This window comes from Phyllobates terribilis, unplaced genomic scaffold (assembly GCF_046119375.1).
Source record: "Phyllobates terribilis strain yellow unplaced genomic scaffold, ASM4611937v1 Scaffold_7__3_contigs__length_470593459, whole genome shotgun sequence".
NCBI classification, from domain to species: Eukaryota; Metazoa; Chordata; class Amphibia; order Anura; family Dendrobatidae; genus Phyllobates; species Phyllobates terribilis.
In genome coordinates this window covers 51,491,887-51,513,644 of record NW_027362767.1, presented here as the reverse complement: position 1 = coordinate 51,513,644, position 21,758 = coordinate 51,491,887, and the positions used below count along the sequence as shown (strand labels likewise).

At 47.8% G+C, this 21,758-nt stretch overlaps 2 protein-coding genes across 2 annotated transcripts in view; one reads left to right on the top strand and one right to left on the bottom strand.

Moving 5' to 3' along the window:
* POLE2 (DNA polymerase epsilon 2, accessory subunit) overlaps positions 1–696 on the bottom strand; it is a 31,689-nt gene extending 30,993 nt beyond the window's left edge. The window contains exons 1-2 of the mRNA XM_073638564.1: positions 531–696; positions 146–408 (exon numbers count right to left, since the gene is read on the bottom strand). Of these exons, the coding sequence (XP_073494665.1) occupies positions 146–213 (68 nt within the window). The 5' untranslated portion in view covers positions 214–408; positions 531–696. The remainder of the gene's footprint in view (positions 1–145; positions 409–530) is intronic.
* On the top strand, positions 292–13,055 carry KLHDC1 (kelch domain containing 1). Its single transcript, XM_073638563.1, has 13 exons — positions 292–680; positions 2,480–2,550; positions 2,662–2,779; positions 3,565–3,683; positions 5,014–5,092; positions 6,636–6,719; positions 6,794–6,874; positions 6,969–7,027; positions 7,835–7,947; positions 8,102–8,174; positions 10,857–10,941; positions 11,787–11,839; positions 12,106–13,055. The coding sequence occupies exons 1-13, from the start codon at positions 585–587 to the stop codon at positions 12,272–12,274; spliced, it is 1,200 nt and encodes a 399-aa protein (XP_073494664.1). The 5' UTR covers positions 292–584; the 3' UTR covers positions 12,275–13,055.
* Positions 13,056–21,758: the final 8,703 nt, after the last annotated feature.

Genomic DNA, 21,758 nt, shown 5'->3' with positions numbered 1-21,758 from the left:
GTATTAGTGATCATATAACACAATAATCATCATCGCGGCTCCTTTAGTGTTAAGATCCCCTGTAATGAAGAGCTGAGCGCGCACACACAGCCCCACATGACCTCTCACCCCCGCCCTGCACACCCGCCGTGTCCGGGTTACTCACGCCCGCAGGAGGAGGCCGTGCATTTTAAAAGCCGAGGACACTTTACTCTTCAGTCTGTCAGCTGCCATCTCGAATCGTTCGCGCCAAATCGCGCAGACAGCTGTGATGACGTCACACGAGACTGACGCCAGAGCTCCACCGGCGCACTGCTCTGATGTCCGCGGGATGCCGCCATCTTGTTGGAGACCAAACTTCGCTGGACTGTAACGTTCTTCTTGCACTGTTCAGCTGTCGCGTTTTCTATACGTCTTTGCTGAAACCTCCTGAACACAAGGAACGAATTAGAAGCTTATTAGGGTTTAGTTCTCTGTCCAAAAAGGTCGTTCATCGTAAACGCTGATTGGAGGTTTGTCCCTCTCTGCCACCCGTGCAGTTGTAGTTATACCTGCTGCCAATGCTGAACGTTCGGGATTAGTTGTGTATCCCCTGAGACCGGACTATGGCCACTGCACAGCGCTTCTGTGTGGCGGAGGAGAGGAGCGGGCACTGCGCTGCCATGGACCGGCACTGCCTGTATGTGTGGGGCGGATACGTGGTAAGAGGAGGCTGGACCGTGTGCGCGGATTTTGCAGCTGATTTGTCACATTTCTTCCTGTCCTGTCCAAAATCTGCGACGTAAATCGACATTTACGCGGATCTAGGGACTTGTGTAGAAATGAAGCCGCTTCTCCAGAGCGTGCGAGCTGCATTCATTGTGTGCGTAAAAATCAGCAAGTAACCCAGATTAGCGTGCCTGTGATCTCATCAGACCAGAGTTTTTTTATGCATTTTTTTTTTTTTATTTCTAGGTTATCTGAATAAAATTCAATTGCATTTATAAGTGCAGAATCGCAGCCTTTCTACAATAAAGAAAAACGCATATACAATGTAAAGGGGAAAATAAAGTTAACTGCAAAAAAAAGTATCAATAATCAGAGCAGATTGCTATTGAATATTTTAGTGCAAAGTCCTGCAGGAAAAAAAAACACAACTGGTGGGCTAAATGGGAACATGGGGCTCAGCATAGGGACAAGATGGCAATAGAAGAGCTACTTTACTGAGGAGTTTTTGGAAGGTTTGGACAGCAGCTTGTTTTAGAGAGGTTTCCTTCAGGATCCGCTTCCAAGATAGAAACTTTTTTTTCCCCAAAAAAGCTCGAAAACCTCCTCATATGATGAAAAGCAAAAGTTGATTTCCCTTAGAAATTAATTGGAAGAGTTTTTGAGATGAATTTAGCTGAGGATCTGCTCCAGAAAAATCTCCAAAAAACCTCAGTCCCCAAGATTTATCCTTGTTGTTTCTCCTCTTTTCTGTGCTGTAGTGTCTGCACCTTATTCTCAATCTGTTTTGCACCACTTTATGTTTTTTTTTTTTTCTGAAAACGTTGCTTATCCATGTTTTAAACACATTAATGAAGTGCGACTTAACAACTGTCTCCTGTCTTGGTGCTTCTAACTCCAGTCCCTGCCTGAAGTAAGATTTCTAGAGGAGTTTTCAATTTGCTGCATTTTATTTTTGCTTTTGCTTTGCAATTTTTGATGCAAAAAAAGTCTTTAAAAAAAAAACAGATAAAGACAAAAATAAAGAGTATTTTTGATTTTTGCGCCACGTTCTTGAACAGTGTGTGCAATTTTGAAAAATTTGATGCAAAAATGACAGCATATACCTCAGAGCCAACATGTCTCCCCTTCCCTCTGGCTGTGTGCCCACTATGCGTTTTTTATGCGGATTTTTCGCAGCGTAAACGCTTGCAGAACGCTCGGTAATCCGTGCCCCATGATCTCCAATGAAAATCTGCATGTTCTGTGCCCATGCTGCGGATTTTTCCGCAGCGGATTTTCCTTGCGGAAAAATCCGCAGCATGTCCATTATTTGTGCGTTTCCGCATGCGGATTTGAGGTCCCAATGCATCTGAAAAACGCAAGTCAAATCCGCATGTAAAAACGCTTAAACGCGTGTAAAATCCGCAAGCGTTTTTGACTGCCAAGAACATGCAGAAATGCTGAAGAAATGTTCTGCATCGTGGGCACATACTTTCTTTCTTTCTCTTCTTTCTTTCTTTCTCTTCTTTCTTTCTTTCTCTTCTTTCTTTCTTTCTCTTCTTTCTTTCTTTCTCTTCTTACTTTCTTTCTCTTCTTACTTTCTTTCTCTTCTTTCTTTCTCTTCCCTCTGTCTGCCCTTCTTTCTTTCTTTCTTTCTCTTCCCTCTGTCTGCCCTTCTTTCTTTCTTTTCCTTCCTTCCTTCCTTCTTTCCCCTCTGTCTGCCCTTCTTTCTTTCTTTCTTTCTTTCTTTCTCTTCCCTCTGTCTGCCCTTCCTCCTGTCTCCTTACACCATATATTTTTTTTCCCTTTCCAGACGATTGAAGAGAATGAGGTTTACCTTCCCCATGATGAGATCTGGGTGTATGACTCTGAGAGCGGCTTATGGTACGTCATCCTGTACTATCTCCATTGCGGAGTCCGGTCTTGTAATACATAGTTCAGACTACTGTTTATTTTACCTTCTTAGCTATTATAGATTCTTGATACTAATTTTAGGGAAATGCACCTGACAGACGGCGACCTGCCCCCTGCCATGTCCGGCAGTTGTGGGGCTTGTTTGAATGGAAGACTGTATATTTTCGGTGGATATGACGACAAGGGCTACAGCAATCAGGTAGGCACAGAATTATGTACTTTTCTGTGACAGAGTGTTAAAGGAGTTGACCCCATTTTTTTTTTTTATTTATTTATTTTTTAATGGGTCCTTGAAAGCCCCTCAGTATTGCAGCCGCCTGTAGTCCCTGACTGTCTACTTGCTTTATCCTCTAGTCACTGATGGGCTGGAGCAGTGAAATGCTGTCTGAGCTGGAGCATACAGTCTCCTCGCTTTGTTACAGCTCAGACGACAGGTATCCGCTGCAGCAACCACATGATGTCCGCCGCCAAAGGGGCAAGGAGACCGTCAGGAGGGGAGAGGCAGCCGTACCAAGGAGCTGCCAGAGTTTGTTTTATTGCTGTTTCATTCATTTTTTTTCCTACCATCCTGACCCCATTTTAAAACTTTAACAAGATTCGTAAATGGAAATTTAAGCAACTTTTTTAGTTAGTCTTCTTTAAATAATTTCTGCAATTTTGTGACAGTCCTTTATCTAGCTGAGTTGTCTACAAAAGTGTTAAAAATCAATCAGAGGTCTCGCTCCTGGTTCTGATGTCTCTCCCTGCTTCCCCTCTCCCTTTTCTCAATGTTAGAGATACCAGGAGGTGAAGGGGGTTGTGCACAGATCTGCACTTGCAAGGGGAAAGAGTAAAGTTTTATGGAGTGCAGAGAAAACCAGCTATAGATAACAAGGACAGCCCTGTTATGTGTAGGACCTTTATTCTTGGTGTCGGAATAAAGAACATCTGTACCGCTGTGTTTTCCTGCCATTACATTTCGTGACCATTTGTATATTTCTACAGCTGTATTATGTGGATCTGCGACCCGGCATGGGGGAGTTCACCTGGAAGCAAGTGAAACATTTTAAGGGTCAACCACCAACAGCTCGGGACAAACTTTCCTGCTGGGTTTACAAACGCCAGTAAGTAGCGGAAACCATAAATCCTTCAGGCCGCCCTACACGGGTGTCCGATATTGTATCATAGGCGCTAACATGGCTCTAATGTCTGTAGGCTAATTGAAAAAGAAAAAAATAAATATACATTTATTTAAAAGGTTCGTCCGATCTTCTTTAATGGACTTTGTTGGAAATTGTTTGTAAAAACAAGCGCTTTTCTAGATTAATGCCTATTAAAATTTGTAGCCGTTCTTGAGATATTACACTTTTGTTTACAGCTCGTTGCCTAGGAGACCGACCACCGCTGCGGTCTGGTTTATAAGCACTGTGCTGAAGCTGGTCAGGGTTAGCTGGTAACAGCGCTTTCCAGCGACCCTCGCCAGCTACAAATCTGTACTGAAAAGGTCAATATAAAACTGCTTGTTCGGCCACCGCTGCTAGACAGCAGTTGTGGTCGGTCTCCTAGGCACCGAGATGGAAACAAAAGAAGAGCTTTAACCTCAAGAACGGCTGCAAGTTTTTAAAAGCCGTAAATTGCAAAACTGGTTATTTTTACAAGCTCTATCCAACAATATCCATCTATGAAGACATTTTAAATTTTTCTTTCTTTCTTTGTCCAGCTTCTATGCAGACGTGTGCATCTCCATGATAACAGGGAAAGAGCAAATCTGGACTCGTGTCTCATCCTGCGTTTAGCTTTCCATGTAGTGGTTGTCTGCTGTATGATAACTTATGCTTACACAGTGTGTTGGCTCCTCTCTCATCCACATCGGGCGCTGAGCTGTGCCAATGACGTTGCATCGCCCTATACCCATCAGAGCGCGTGCACAATTGTCAGGAATTGTACACCTGTCCAGATGGATAGACCTTAAAGGAGCGGTCAGATGACTGACAGTTATGGCAGATCCACAAGGATATGTCTGATAGATGCGGGTCCCAAGTTGCCGTCTCTTGGACCTGCACCCATCTTCAGAAAAGGGGGTCCCCGACTGGTGCATCAGCCACAGTGACCAGAGATGGCCACACATGCCCAGTTCTACCCCTTCATACCTCTGACATGTAGCTGCTTTGCCCGGCGGACACATGATGGCCAAGTCCAGCAGAAGCATAGCCATTGTTTCTAGGTCTCCGGCCATCTCTGACAGTCAGGGACCTGACCTCCTGCTAGATTGCTGCAGCCACAACGATCAAGATGGGATTTATAGCTTAGCAAGAAGTGGAGACACATATGTCTGCAAAGGAGCTATAAACCCAAAGCTAGCGCCACGTCTGCCTCCGAGAGCCACCTGCAGCCATCCGTCTTCCTCCTCCTCTGTCCCACTGCAAACACTAATCCTGAACATTTGTCACGCAGGTTGATCTATTTCGGTGGCTATGGAAGCCGAAGACACCATGAACTTAATGACTGCTTTGATGTTCATGATGCATCATGGGTAATATAACTGCATTTCTTTATTTTATAAGTCAAACACAGATATTCTGGGCTAAAAACCATTTTTTTCTAATCATGTAGGACGCCCCTCTGGTTCCAGGTGTGGTGCACAGCTGTCAGAGCCGCTATCGGCAGCAATGTTACCGCTCAGCTCTCGCTGGTATCGCTGCACCTGTATAGCTTGACGGGTCAGATAGGGCGGCTAATCAGCCATATCTGAGCCGGTGTGGCTATTCCCATCCATGATAGGAGACTGTACTGTTTATCCCGTGTATCTCAGGCTATCAGATATTATTCTATGATGTGTGAAAGTTTATAAATTCACATTACTGACCTGTAGCGTAACATGAATGTAATAAAAACAAGTCCCAACAGTAGAATTAAGTTTTGGTTTTTTTACTTCTTCAATTCCACCCTATTTGGAATCTTATTTTCCCGAGTTTTCAGTACATAACGTGGTAAAATAAATAATGTCATTCTAAAGCGAAAAATAGCTGCTTGTCCAAGGGGTTTATTAACATGAACCTTTAATTTTGCACAATACATAATTTTTCCAAACCTTTTGCATTGCCAATTTTGGCAGCACGGACCGGTTGTGGTTCATTCTGCCTCCTAGGTTTTCGTTTCACAGCAACTACAGATGAAACCTGATACAGACAGCGGTCAGTGCCGCTCTTCAGTGCAAATATATATGCAAAGCCTACAGAAATACACTCCCATACAACAAATAAATTAATACATCTTTATTGGAAATTTCAGAACAAACACATTTAAAACCAGAATAAAAAAGGAAAGGGGGCCTAGGCTGATAGCTATTGTGTGTACTTTATTCACATGCAGGTTGGTGGTCCGATCTCTCTCTGGGGGGGTGTTTTTTGTTCCCTTGGGGAAAGTATTTGAACATGCACTTGCACTTTAATTATCATTTCTTAAGTGAACACTTGCATATCCCCCTGAAGCATGGACACACTTACTTACATCATGATCTACAGTAGTTTGAGTTTAGCTGTATATGCCTATGTTTACAACTGGAAATTCCTTTAGGACACCACTAGGTGGAGACAGAATATTACTTAGTGTTCTATCTGCATACTCAAAGGTGTTTTCTTCTGTGAGCATATATCTCTCTCCATGTGGACTAATATGTGAATATATAAGTATTTATTATCAACTGCATGTGAATCACACTTGTATATACTGTTACTTGCCAGTATAATGTATTCTGCAGTCTATTTCCTTTTTATTCTGGTTTTAAATGTGTCTGTTCTGAAATTTTCATTAAGGATTTATTCATTTATTTGTTGTATGGGAGTGTATTTTTGTAGGCTTTGCATATGTTTTCATACCTCCCCTGACTCATATGACCTATTTAGGCTGTTTAGCAGATAAATATATATATATATATATTTATAACGGTATATGTGACGTCACCGGTCCCATGCACCTCTCCATGTGGAAGTGAGCGGAGCAGGACTAACCTTAGTGCACCATTATCTGTCCTCTGTATGATTGCAGCTAGACTTCACCTACTGTACTGTTTCCAGGAAGGTCTGATGTTTTGGGGATGGAACAATGACATCCACGTGTTTGACACAGAGGAACAAGCCTGGATACAGCCTGTGGTAAAAGTAAGTTTCATGGCGTGAGTCGCCACCTCTTTCTTTTAGGGTCTTCTAATATCCTGCCCTTGTCTTATTCACAGAGCACCCCCCCTCAAGCCCGTGCCGCCCATTCCTGCGCCCTCCTTGGAAGTAACGGATACGTGTTTGGTGGGCGCGTTCTGGTCAGCTTCACCTTACACTGCTGTTTTACTATAGGATTTCCTTCATTACAACTACTGGGCTTCATATCTACTTTAGCGTTTTGTTTATTTCTAGCAAACGAGGATGAATGATCTGCATTCTCTGAACTTGGACACGTGGACTTGGTCCGGAGGGTAAGTTTAATTAGTAAGCAGAAAGAAAGGGTAAATTCTGTGTTTGTGTACCCAAATGATTGTGTAAGGTCAGTCACAGACGGTTAGAAGTGAATGTGACATTGGAGCTTTCATGATTCACATCCTAGTAACTAGTCTCCACCAGTCAGCTCAGAGACAACTGGAAATTGGAGAGAAGCCATGCAGAAGGGTAAAGTAGTGACAACATGCAGCACCCAAGACATATCATCTGACTTTATCTGGACATAGCTTATTGCATATTCTTACTTGTTCCTCATGTGGCAAGGAGGCATCGTGCCCAAACAACACTTTGATGAGTTTTGGGTATTGCAGTGTATAAATCAATGACAATCTTTTTGTGAATGTTGCTTGCACCAACATGAATAACATTTGATCAGTCCCTGCTTTACCTTGGTTTTCATATAATTCTGTGCATGGTATATAGACTCTAGACAAACCTGGCTATAATTCTGTGCCATTTTTTGCCTATTGCCACAATTACCCATCCATCAATTTACACGTCTCTGTTTCTGTTTTTATTGTTTAATTAATAAAAATACATATTTTATACTTCGTTCTCTGTCCGCACATTGTTTCTATATGATCTTAAGACACATAATGGCTAGAAATATTCTTAATTTTATGTGCACAGCTGAAAGTTTATTCTAAAAACTCACTTAAAAAGTCATGTATAATTCAATAATTTTTTCCCAGGGAAGAATATGGTGGCGAATGACTGCACATGCTCCGTACATGCATACACCTTGCATACGTATCACTCATACAAATGTATTCTGCTCACTTTAGGATCCGAATTATTGGAGAAACCCCCCATGGCAGATCCTGGCATACATTAACCCCAGTGGGAGACGATCAGTTGTTCCTTTTTGGAGGTCTCAGTGCGGAGAGTGTACCTCTAAGTGAGTGATTCCTGGCAGATCCCCGGGTGTAATGCCTGACAGGTGTTTCCTGTAGCTTGGACAGTCTGCACTGGGGATCATGTAGTAATGTAAGTTTCTGCTAAATCCACTTATTAGAGAACATACGTGCCAAGGGTGATTTGTTTTTTTTTAGGTGACGGATGGGTTTTTAACCTCAATAGCAATGTATGGACGGAGTTTAAACACCTCCCCAAAGATCAGCCAAGGTAAGACGTTCCAGAATCTCCGCACTATGCCGTCGTGTATACATTATCTCCAATCGCATTATTACTCTATGTTGGTATAATATTCTGAGTGGGAGACATTTAGAAAAAGCGATGCTATGGAAAAAATGGTGTAGTGTTCCACAGCGACTAATCAGATTGCCTATTTAATTTTTAAAGGGGCCTCTGAAAATGAGAGCTTGCATCTGATTGGTCGGGAAGCAGCTCTGTTGCTTCTTTGCACCAATTCTGTGAAATCTCTATGAAATTTATTGCAATTTGCAGTGTATTGTGTCTGGGGGCGACAGCTGACTGATCGGCGGGGGAGATGACGATTGGGCATGTCCACTTTCAGACTGTCGATCATATGTTCTCCCGGAGACTAGCTGCCGCCAGACATGTCATCTGAGAGTACAGGAGCGCTCGGCTGAAATAGCGAGAAGCCAGTCATTCAACGGAGAGCCATCTAATGTGTATGACCGGCAAAACTCCACTCTAATCCTTAGATATGACAGCTCCCAATATATTTGACCATCCATGTTGCATTTACAAGTGTTCAGGAAGCCGAGATCTGGTGAGCTGTTAGGGATCCTTTTTATTCTTGAAGGGTCTTTGATGATCTTCTCACATTAGAGGCCCCCATGCACTTGGTATGCCAAAACCGCCAATGTCGGCCTACCATCTAATGTGTATGGGGTCTTCTTATTCTTCTGGTTGTCAGCCGGACTATTGCTCTAATATGTACAGGGGTCTTAACAACAGCTACTTTGAGGTCAAAGACCTATTTTCTTCCTGATGGGATAATACTTCATGGCTTTCCCCTTCCCTACATGCCAAGTATAGGTGTAAGGACCATTAAGGTAACTCTCCATTGTGAGGACCCCATAAAATATCTCCCCGTTTATCTGCTTTGTCAGTCCTAGAAGAGTGGAACACTAGAGTTTACCTTGTTTTTCTCTGTTTTGAGTCAGGGTTACACTTTAATTTTGTACAGAAAAGGATCCATTGAGCATTTGAGAGAACTTTAGTGCCCATCCTCGACTTGATCCGATGGGAATGCTAGTCATGACTAGAATAATGGATATCTTGTGAATAACCTGCTTTGTCAGACTGTTTAGATGCTAAGTTAGAGCAGCTATGAGGGCGATGTAGGAGTGAGTGAGCTGAGATACCAGCCACGTCAGGACAGGCACCCCCATCTCACCGGAGAAAGACGCCCAAAGGAGAGATGCCCCACTGTAGCCAGATCTACCAGCGAGGAAGAGGTGAGGAAGAAGAGGGTATCCGTCCACAGGCGTCTAAGGCCACATTAATAAGTACTGACAAATCCTAAAATGCTATTCATACTCTAAAGTGCACTGTTGGGTCGACTTTTCCGTTCTCTCTGATATTAGGCCGGCAGAAACACAACTACATGCTGGGCAGAGGCAACCGAGCAACATCGGCAACTAAAATGCACAGCGCCCAGCACGTCTGAAGGCAAACTATAACCCATGTTCATTCCCGGAGTAGGAGTGATTAAAACAAAATTACTATTAAAGGGAACCTTCACATAGGAGCTGGGAATGGGCACCCATTCATCTGGGCTAGTCCCTGTTGTCTGTGTTTCACTCAGCCTGACTCGGCTACATTGGACTCGGAGGAGATCTGTCTATTGATCTCAGCCAGAGGATGGAGGAGGCTCGTGGGCTCCCGCATGAATGTCTTGTCTCTGTTTCCTGCTCCGCAGCTTTTCAGGTGCATATATAGATTTTTGCCCATTGCCTTTATTCTGCCTGTGATTCGGACAGCGTGAATCACCTGACAAGTGCCATTTAAAGCCAGTTTCACTCTTCTAAAATGGACCACAATATCCAGACTGGCCACTGGTCTCCTGTCCCGAACATAACATCATAGGCATATATGAGGATGTAGAGTTTGGGTCATGAGACCCGTGGCCAGTCCGAACATCATTATCCATACTCGGACTGAGAATGTTGGACACACGAAAGCCAGACTAAAGGTTACAAAGGCTATTAATTCATAGGTGAGTCTAAAGCTAGCCTTAGTCAGTACATCTCATGTCCATGGTGGCCAAGACTTTAGGAAGCAAAGCGTGGATAGACAGGATAGACTTTACTGATCTCTATATCCACCATATAACTCGTATATAAACCGCACAGTTATAGAGGAGAAACCTGACTATTCTATAGCTGACAGAAGGGAATAGGAGGGGATGTAAATGTTTCCCCTTAGTAATCCATGACATAAACCACCCTGCCCTCAAATGGAAATATTTTCTTCTTGATCCCAATATATGTGCTTAAATCTCCATAACCGAAACTAAATCCAGTCATACGCCCTGTGATGTGCTAGATGGCGTCTTCATCATGTTGCCTTCTACAGATCTTTGCGGCCACATCTTCTGACGCTCCTGAAAGTCGTGTTGTATCGCAGTCGCCCCCGTTCACTTCAATGGAGCTGAGCTACAAAGTGAGGTTTCCAGAAGCAAGATGACGACTTCTCCTACTCCTGTGTAACCCCCTATAACCACTGTCTTCATTATAAATCAACATTATTTGTCTTGGGCTTCGGGATTGTTAGGACTGATTGGGTTTTGATTTGCGGGAAGGTTAATCTTCACAGGATGCGTCTGGATGTGACCGCAGAGATGTGATCACTAATTAGTATTTCATTGATTTCTAGACTGTGGCACACGGCCTGTCCTGGGACGGATCATGAAGTGATGGTGTTTGGTGGCAGCAAGGACGACCTGCTCTCCTTAGACACGGTTAGTAGGCAGAACATGGCTACTGATGATTGTACCCACAGAAGGGGCTATCTGTGAACAGACATGTGCGGATGTATTATCTGATATATATAGCTGTATGTATGTATGTGTGTGTATATTATATAATATATATATATATGTATATGTATGTATGTATGTATATATATATGTATATCTGACAGAAGTTTCCAATGTTCTGCCATTGAAAACAAAAAAAGATAAAGTAAACCTGCCGAAAGTGCCACAAATGACACGGCTTTGGCATATACTGGATAAAGGCAGTCCTGAAAATAGATATATATTTTTTATTTTGTACATGTCAGGAGCTTTCCTAGTGCAGATGCTAGATGTGAATTACAAATGAGGAGAGAACAGAATTTACAAGAGTCAATGCAGACAGGTAGAATAAGGCCACGGCCCCAAAACCAGGTCAGGAACAATCAGAGAAAAGGTATAATAGAAAGAAGTCACCAATTCTGCATTTATCACTAACTCGTGGTTTTGGCTCCCACTCCTGAGAAACAATACTGACCGAATACTGATAGTGGAGCCGCAGCCTAAGAGACCGAATCCAAGCATCGGACTTCACGGTGCATGGAGATTCGGCTGACACAACCTGGGCGATCTCTAAAGAAACCAAACCCTGGTGGCAGCACTCTGAGACTGCTGAGAACACGACACAACAGGACGATCTCTGAGCAGATACAAAGCGACTGAGGGTTTCTTCTAATCCGTTCATCCAGCAGTCGTTACTCACTTCAGTGACCTTTGTAAGATCATTTCACAGGTTTTCCCCTTTTCATTACTGGTTATAACTCGGGAGAACATGTCTTTCTTTCTTGCAGGGTCATTGTAATGACTTGCTCATCTTCCAGACACAGCCATACCCGCTCCTCAGGTGAGAACAATCCTCTTCTATTGTTTATTAATAAGACAGCCCTGACCCTGCGCGGAGCGTCTGCCATTAAACGCTGATGGCCTCACCTACCATGGACGGAAATGTGCTGCGTCCTCACTAGATGCATATGTCCCCTAAAGTTAGAGATACGCAAGATAAATATTTCAATTTTTCCCCATTGATTGTCTCTGATTAACCCACTCAAGGCCAGTTCTAGATACTGTATTGGTACGGCATAGCATTGATCCTGGATTTTTTTTTTTTAGGTTGTGTCTGGACAGCATTGGGAAGAACGCTTTCCAGTTAAGAAACCAACTATCCTGCTTACCCCAAAAGCTCCGTGAGCAGGTCAGGAAGAGGATCACGTTCTGGGCCGCGGCTCACTTCCGCCAGATCAGAAGGGAAGGTCATGAAATCAACAACCACAAGAGCTGATGGCGACATCTCACCCTAAGGCCCCGGCCCCACTATCAGTATTTGCTCAGTATTCGGTCAGTATTTTTTCTCAGGAGTGGGAGCCAAAACCAGGAGTGGGTGATAACTGCAGAATTGGTGACTTGTTTCTATTATACCTTTTCTCTGATCGTTCCTCACCTGGTTTTGGCTCCCACTCCTGAGAAAAAATACTGACCGAATACTGATTATTTGCACTGTTTTTTTCATTGTTACGAGAAGCATGAAGTGCGACGCCGGGTACATGGTGTGCAGGGCTGTTTTCGGTAGATAACTGATGTGACATGTTTCTTGCCCTAATGGATCGAATGGGAGCGTGACTCCTACCGGGAGGCGTTCATGATCGGCAGACATGTGCAGAAACAACGTCCGCAGTGCCGGACAACCACTTAACTCATCAGGTTGGTTAGATGTAGAAGTTTTACAAACTAGTTATTTGTAATCATTTTTAAAAGTGAACCCTCTGAATCCATCTTGGCCTCTGTTCACATGTCCAGCAATGATCTGTTAGAAATGGACAACATTAACGGATCTGTTGGTCATTGACTTTAGTGTTAAAAAAACTGATTCGTCAGAGATCGGTTAGAGAATAACGAACTAAAACGTTGTGTCAGCCCAACTGTTTTCTTAACGGATTTCTGGCTCCATTCTAACAGATCGTTACTGGATATGTGCAATAGCCTTACTCCAGCAGATCTGTCTCAGTCCAGCATAGAATAAACAGAGAGAAAGCCTGGGAGTCCTGCATCCCCCCCCCCTACTCATAGAGAAAGCCTGGGAGCCCTGCATCCCCCCCCCCCCACACTACTCATAGGGAAAGCCTGGGAGCCCTGCATCCCCCCCCCACTACTCATAGAGAAAGCCTGGGAGCCCTGCATCCCCCCCCCCACTACTCATAGGGAAAGCCTGGGAGCCCTGCATTCCCCCCCCCATCCCCCTACTCATAGGGAAAGCCTGGGAGCCCTGCATCCCCCCCCCCACTACTCATAGAGAAAGCCTGGGAGCCCTGCATCCCCCCCCCCATCCCCCTACTCATAGGGAAAGCCTGGGAGCCCTGCATCCACCCCCCTACTCATAGGGAAAGCCTGGGAGCCCTGCACCCATCCCCCTACTCATAGGGAAAGCCTGGGAGCCCTGCACCCATCCCCCTACTCATAGGGAAAGCCTGGGAGCCCTGCACCCATCCCCCTATTCATTGGGAAAGCCTGGGAGTCCTGCATCCCCTCCCCTATTCATAGGGAGAGTCTGGGAGTCCTGCATCCCCTCCCCTATTAATTGGGAAAGCCTGGGAGTCCTGCATCCCCTCCCCTATTAATTGGGAAAGCCTGGGAGTCCTGCATCCCCTCCCCTATTAATTGGGAAAGCCTGGGAGTCCTGCATCCCCTCCCCTATTAATTGGGAAAGCCTGGGAGTCCTGCATCTCCCCCTCCCCCCCACTACTCATAGAGAAAGCCTGGGAGTCCTGCATCCCCCCCCCCCCCCACCCCACTCATAGGGAAAGCTTGAGAGTCCGAGAGTCCGGCAACCCCCCCCCCCTACTCATAGGGAAAGCCGCCTGGGAGCCCTGCATCCCCCCCATCCCCCTACTCATAGGGAAAGCCGCCTGGGAGTCCTGCATCCCCCCCCCTACTCATTGGGAAAGCCTGGGAGCCCTGCACCCATCCCCCTATTAATTGGGAAAGCCTGGGAGTCCTGCATCCCCTCCCCTATTCATAGGGAAAGCCTGGGAGTCCTGCATCCCGTCCCCTATTCATAGGGAAAGCCTGGGAGTCCTGCATCCCCCCCCCTCCCCTATTCATAGGGAAAGCCTGGGAGTCCTGCATCCCCCCCCCCACTACTCATAGGGAAAGCCTGGGAGTCCTGCATCCCCCCCTCCCCTATTCATAGGGAAAGCCTGGGAGTCCTGCATCCCCCCCCTCCCCTATTCATAGGGAAAGCCTGGGAGTCCTGCATCCCCCCCCCACTACTCATAGAGAAAGCCTGGGAGTCCTGCATCCCCTCCACTACTCATAGAGAAAGCCTGGGAGTCCTGCATCCCCTCCCCTATTCATAGGGAAAGCCTGGGAGTCCTGCATCCCCCCCCCCCACTACTCATAGAGAAAGCCTGGGAGTCCTGCATCCCCTCCCCTATTCATAGGGAAAGCCTGGGAGTCCTGCATCCCCCCCTCCCCTATTCATAGGGAAAGCCTGGGAGTCCAGCATCCCCCCCTCCCCTATTCATTGGGAAAGCCTGGGAGTCCTGCATCCCCCCCTCCCCTATTCATTGGGAAAGCCTGGGAGTCCTGCATCCCCCCCTCCCCTATTCATAGGGAAAGCCTGGGAGTCCTGCATCCCCCCCCTCCCCTATTCATAGGGAAAGCCTGGGAGTCCTGCATCCCCCCCCCACTACTCATAGAGAAAGCCTGGGAGTCCTGCATCCCCTCCACTACTCATAGAGAAAGCCTGGGAGTCCTGCATCCCCTCCCCTATTCATAGGGAAAGCCTGGGAGTCCTGCATCCCCCCCCCCCCACTACTCATAGAGAAAGCCTGGGAGTCCTGCATCCCCTCCCCTATTCATAGGGAAAGCCTGGGAGTCCTGCATCCCCCCCTCCCCTATTCATAGGGAAGGCCTGGGAGTCCAGCATCCCCCCCTCCCCTATTCATTGGGAAAGCCTGGGAGTCCTGCATCCCCCCCTCCCCTATTCATTGGGAAAGCCTGGGAGTCCTGCATCCCCCCCTCCCCTATTCATTGGGAAAGCCTGGGAGTCCAGCACCCCCCCCCCCCCTCCCCTATTCATAGGGAAAGCCTGGGAGTCCAGCACCCCCCCCCCCCCTCCCCTATTCATAGGGAAAGCCTGGGAGTCCTGCATCCCCCCCCCTCCCCTATTCATAGGGAAAGCCTGGGAGTCCTGCATCCCCCCCCCTCCCCTATTCATAGGGAAAGCCTGGGAGTCCTGCATCCCCCCCCCTCCCCTATTCATAGGGAAAGCCTGGGAGTCCTGCATCCCCCCCCCCTCCCCTATTCATAGGGAAAGCCTGGGAGTCTTGTATTCGGATTGATGTCTCTCCTTAAATTCTGTCAATCATTGCTTGTGGACAGGGTTTTTTTCGGTGGGCCGGGAGTATAAAGGGGAAGCTGTTTTCAAAGTCTTCCTCTATGATCAGGCCGGGGACGGTTCATTGTCTTTCCTCAGTGGACAGCGATGAGCAGATTTCATGGGGAAAATGGACCTTGCCGGTTTCTCTGAGGGAGCAGCGGAGCAGACTTTGCAAGCTTTGAATGTATTTGCTGATTTCGGCTTGTGAGTATCTTGTTACCGGCAGCACCTGGCTCCTACCCGGCACATATCAGCCGATCACACGACTAAATCTTTTACGTGATCGCCGCCATATTCACACGAGCTCAGAATCGGGACGGATTTACATGAAGTCAATCTATAGAAAACTGCGTATCTCCGAACTCTGCATCTCACCTTCTAACCCACAGCGAGGGCCACATCTGCCAGACCCTCACAATGTACAAAGTGGAGGAGCGGCAACACGAACCAGAACAAGGACTTTGTGCAATCACCTCTGTATCCAGGAATAAAGGTTTGGGGCTCTGTGGAGCGTAATGGCCCCTTCTTTCTATATAATGGTGGTGGTCTGCGCTCACCGGCCCCCTCTGATGTTGTTCTGACAATAAAAAATATATTGTCATCAGTTACATTTTAGGCAGATGTCACCTTCAGTCCAGAATATTCGCACCGCTGCTTATCTTGGGTATATCCTATAGGTAAATCCTCCGTGTCTCAGAGATGGGTCAAATCTACATCTAATCTGACATCCAGAGGCGCCACCGGCCCCAGGATAAATGTCTTCTGCAGTAATGTCTGCGGCTATATTGCATCTACGGACAGTGAATGTGTTATCCTGCGACAAAAGTCACCAAGGAAATCCAGTGTTCCTACACGTGGCCACAAGGTGCCGCGGAGCCGTTATCACAGACGCCAGTAATCACCGTCTATCTTCGGCCTTTTCGTATTGATACAGATGAACCCATGCACATTATCCTGCCACTGATTTTTTTGGGACTTTTCTATATATTGTTAATTTTTCAATGTTTTGTTAATAGAAATGAACATATATTTTTATATATTGTCTTCTAATTTAAGGATATAAAGCGTTCACTCTGCTGTGTAAAGGGTGGTCTCAGAAATGTAAATCAAATATGTTATAGAAGCATTGGGGGTCCTGCAGCGAGACCACAATGGTCTCCATAATAAGCAGGAGTTGGCCCCTACAGGCGGGTGGGTGTCCCAGCCGTACGTCAGCGGCCCACCCCTGCGGTGCGGTGACGTGACTAGTAGGACTTGTTTGGTTAACAGGAGTTTTTCTGGCAGAGCGCCCGGAGTTACTGCTGATACATTTCCACCCTGGGATAATGTTGTTTTCTGTTTAGTTACTTTTATTGTACAATAATGAATAAAAATATTTAGACATTGAAGGGTGGCGCCACGTGTGAAGCATCCACCGCTGTCCTCTCCCCATGATTGGTGCTGTGGTGGCTGATAGACGTGTGATACGTAGGTAAACGTAGTCCCGCAGGACAGCAGGGAGGGAGGAAAACCTATTGGCGTGACTTTCCACCATGTCGCAGATACACAAAGTCCCCGCACCAGAAAGTCGCAGAAAATCAGAAGTTTATGTCTCCTATCTTAGAAAAGCGAAGGATCGTCCTCCTACTTCCGAGACACGAGCGGATTCTGTGCGAATAGCAGCAGCCGGCCACTCGGATCTGTGCACCGAGAAATAAAGCACCAGACTCCCTGCACTATAAGGATATGTTCACACTACGCAGTCTTGTCGCACTTTCTTTTCATCCCGTTATTTTCCACTGTAAAAAATGTGGTGTTTTGCAGCAATTTATACTCCTAAGATGTTATCCTGATTTTAGAAAATTACAACTAGAAATGCCATGAAAATGTATAGTGTGAACATCCACTTATTGTTCTCCATACTGGACCTGGTACACTCTAATGCTGTCTCTGATAGAACGGCCTCGGCACTCGCAGTGAATTGCAGACTGTCAGATATGTGGCTGTGTAGCTACAGACCCCTCTACCCAGGCCTCCTCCTGGCTCTGTACTCCTACCGTCTACTGTGCAGATGTCCTCTCTACCTACCTGTACACCACCCCTCTACCTGTACTCATACTCCCCTCTACCTGTACACCTCCCCCTGTACACCACCCCTCTACCTACCTGTACACCTTCCTTCTACCTGTACACCACCCCTCTACCTACCTGTACACCTTCCTTCTACCTGTACACCTTCCTTCTACCTGTACACCACCCCTCTACCTACCTGTACACCTTCCTTCTACCTGTACACCTCCCCTCTACCTACCTGTACACCTCCCCTCTACCTACCTGTACACCTCCCCTCTACCTACCTGTACAGCTCCACTCTACCTGTACTCCCCTCTACCTACCTGTACACCTCCACTCTACCTGTACACCTCTCCTCTACCTGTACTCATACTCCCCTCTACCTGTACACCTCCCCTGTACAGCTCCCCTCTACCTGTACACCGCCCCTCTACCTACCTGTACACCTTCCTTCTACCTGTACACCTCTACCTACCTGTACAGCTCCACTCTACCTGTACTCCCCTCTACCTACCTGTACACCTCTACCTGTACTCATACTCCCCTCTACCTGTACACCTCCCCTCTACCTACCTGTACACCTCCAATCTACCTGTACACCTCTACCTGTACACCACCCCTCTACCTACCTGTACACCTTCCTTCTTCCTGTTCACCTCCACTCTACCTGTACTCCCCTCTACCTACCTGTACACCTCTCCTCTACCTGTACACCTCTCCTCTACCTGTACTCATACTCCCCTCTACCTTCACACCTCCCCTCTACCTACCTGTACACCTCCACTCTACCTGTACTCCTACTCCCCTCTACCTATCTGTACACCTTCCTTCTACCTACCTGTACACCTCTACCTGTAATCCTCCCATCTACCTATCTGTACACCTTCCTTCTACCTGTACACCTCCACTCTACCTGTACTCCTCCCCTCTACCTACCTGTACTCCTCTACCTGTAATCCTCCCCTCTACCTACCTGTACTCCTCCCTTCTACCTACCTGTACACCTCCCCCTCTACCTACCTGTACACCTCCACTCTACCTGTACACCTCCTCTCCACTCTACCTGTACACCTCTCTACCCACCTGTACCCCTCTACCTGTAATCCTCTACCTACCTGTACACCTCCCCCTCTACCTGTACACCTCCTCTCTATCTACCTGTACTCCACTCTACCTGTACACCTCCCCTCTACCTACCTGTACTCCTCCACTCTACCTGTACTCCTCCCCTCAACCTACCTGTACACCTCCCCTCTACCTATACTCATCCTCCTCTCTACCTGTACTCGTACTCCCCTCTACCTGTACACCTCCCCTCTCTACCTGTACACGCACTCCCCCTGTACTCGTACTCCCCCTCTACCTGTACTCGTACTCCCCCTCTACCTGTACTCGTACTCTACCTGTACTCGTACTCCCCTCTACCTGTATATGTACTCCTCTCTACCTGTACTCGTACTCCCCTCTACCTGTACACCTCTCCTCTACCTGTATTCGTACTCACCTCTACCTGTACACCTCCCCCCTCTACCTGTACACGTACTCCCCTCTACCTGTACACCTCTACCTGTACACCTCCCCTCTCTACCTGTACACGCACTCCCCCTGTACCTGTACACCTCCCCCTTCTACCTGTACTCGTACTCCCCTCTACCTGTACACCTCCCCCCCTACCTGTACTCGTACTCTACCTGTACACCTCCCCCTTCTACCTGTACTCGTACTCCCCTCTACCTGTACACCTCCCCCTCTACCTGTACTTGTACTCCCTCTCTACCTGTACACCTCCCCCCTCTACCTGTACTTGTACTCCCTCTCTACCTGTACACCTCCCCCCTCTACCTGTACTTGTACTCCCCCTCTACCTGTACACCTCCCCTTCTACCTGTACTCATACTCCCCCTCTACCTGTACTCGTACTCCCCCTCTACCTGTACACCTCTACCTGTACTCGTACTCCCACTCTACCTGTACACCTCCCCCCCTACCTGTACTCGTACTCCACCTCTACCTGTACTCGTACTCCCCCTCTACCTGTACACCTCCCCTCTCTGCCTGTACTTGTACTCCCTCTCTACCTGTACACGCACTCCCCCTGTACTCGTACTCCCCCTCTACCTGTACACCTCCCCCTTCTAGCTGTACTCGTACTCCCCTCTACCTGTACACCTCTACCTGTACACCTCCCCCTCTACCTGTACTTGTACTCCCTCTCTACCTGTACACCTCCCCCTCTACCTGTACTTGTACTCCCTCTCTACCTGTACACCTCCCCCCTCTACCTGTACTCGTACTCCCCTCTACCTGTACTTGTACTCCCCCTCTACCTGTACACCTCCCCTTCTACCTGTACTCGTACTCCCCCTCTACCTGTACTCGTACTCCCCCTCTACCTGTACACCTCCCCTCTCTGCCTGTACTCCCTCTCTACCTGTACACCTCCCCCCTCTACCTGTACTCGTACTCCCCTCTACCTGTACTTGTACTCCCCTCTACCTGTACTTGTACTCCCTCTCTACCTGTACACCTCCCCCCTCTACCTGTACTCGTACTCCCCTCTACCTGTACTTGTACTCCCCCTCTACCTGTACACCTCCCCTTCTACCTGTACTCGTACTCCCCCTCTACCTGTACTCGTACTCCCCCTCTACCTGTACACCTCCCCTCTCTGCCTGTACTCCCCCTCTACCTGTACACCTCCCCCTCTACCTGTACTCGTACTCCCCTCTACCTGTACTTGTACTCCCTCTCTACCTGTACACCTCCTCCCCTCTACCTGTACTTGTACTCCCTCTCTACCTGTACACCTCCCCTCTCTACCTGTACACGCACTCCCCCTGTACTCGTACTCCCCCTCTACCTGTACACCTCTACCTGTACTCGTACTCCCCTCTACCTGTACTCGTACTCCCCCTCTACCTGTACACCTCCCCCTTCTACCTGTACTCGTACTCCCCCTCTACCTGTACACCTCCCCCCTCTACCTGTACTCGTACTCCCCCCTCTACCTGTACACCTCCCCTCTCTGCCTGTACACGTACTCCCCCTGTACACGCACTCCCCCTGTACTCGTACTCCCCCTCTACCTGTACACCTCTACCTGTACTCGTACTCCCCCTCTACCTGTACTCGTACTCCCCCTCTACCTGTACACCTCTACCTGTACTCGTACTCCCCTCTACCTGTACACCTCCCCTCTACCTGTGCACGCACTCCCCCTGTACTCGTACTCCCCTCTACCTGTACTCGTACTCCCCTCTACCTGTACTCGTACTCCCCTCTACCTGTACTTGTACTCCCCTCTACCTGTACTCGTACTCCCTCTCTACCTGTACACCTCCCCTCTCTACCTGTACACGCACTCCCCCTGTACTCGTACTCCCCTCTACCTGTACACGCACTCCCCCTGTACTCGTACTCCCCCTCTACCTGTACTTGTACTCCCCTCTACCTGTACTTGTACTCCCCTCTACCTGTGCACGCACTCCCCCTGTACTCGTACACCTCCCCCCTCTACCTGTACTTGTACTCCCCTCTACCTGTACTCGTACTCCCCTCTACCTGTACTCGTACTCCCCTCTACCTGTACTTGTACTCCCCTCTACCTGTACTTGTACTCCCCTCTACCTGTACACGCACTCCCCTCTACCTGTACACGCACTCCCCTCTACCTGTACTCCTCTAATACTTCCAGCATCTGCCTCTAAAAGCAGCGACCTGAGCAAGCGCTGATCACTGCTGATTAACCGTTTAGATGCCCCCACAGTCACAGAGCGCTGATGTGTAAATGTGGCCCCCGGGGGCATTCTGAGGACCCCTGGTGCTGCCGTATTTATGCACCTATAAAGCCGCATAAAAGGCTTTATACGAGAACGTTATTGTGCCCATATACTACTGACGCGCCCCCTGGGCCATGCTCGGGGAATACCCTGGCCGGATCTGATAGGGGTAGTACTCCTCGTGGCGACGATCCGGTCCGTGCCCAGGGTGTCAAACCAAGTGGCAGAATTTAGTATAAGAGGTTATAGTGTTCGACTACGCCACCCGTTGAATGCCTACCTGTACTCCTCCACTCTACCTGTACTCCTCCCCTCAACCTACCTGTACACCTCCCCTCTACCTGTACTCATACTCCTCTCTACCTGTACACCCCCCTCTACCTGTACTCGTACTCCCCTCTACCTGTACTCGTACTCCCCTCTACCTGTACTCGTACTCCCCTCTACCTGTACTCGTACTCCCCTCTACCTGTACACCTCCCCTCTCTACCTGTACACGCACTCCCCCTGTACTCGTACTCCCCCTCTACCTGTACACCTCCCCTCTCTACCTGTAC

What these genes read in the sequence shown, in the direction of transcription:
- KLHDC1 (XM_073638563.1), top strand. Translation starts at nt 585, where the DNA reads ATGGCCACTGCACAGCGCTTCTGTGTGGCGGAGGAGAGGAGCGGGCAC. An exon ending in TGCGGAGAGTGTACCTCTAA is followed by an intron (nt 7,948 to 8,101) that starts GTGAGTGATTCC and finishes GTTTTTTTTTAG; the next exon opens with GTGACGGATGGGTTTTTAAC. An exon ending in CTCCCCAAAGATCAGCCAAG is followed by an intron (nt 8,175 to 10,856) that starts GTAAGACGTTCC and finishes ATTGATTTCTAG; the next exon opens with ACTGTGGCACACGGCCTGTC.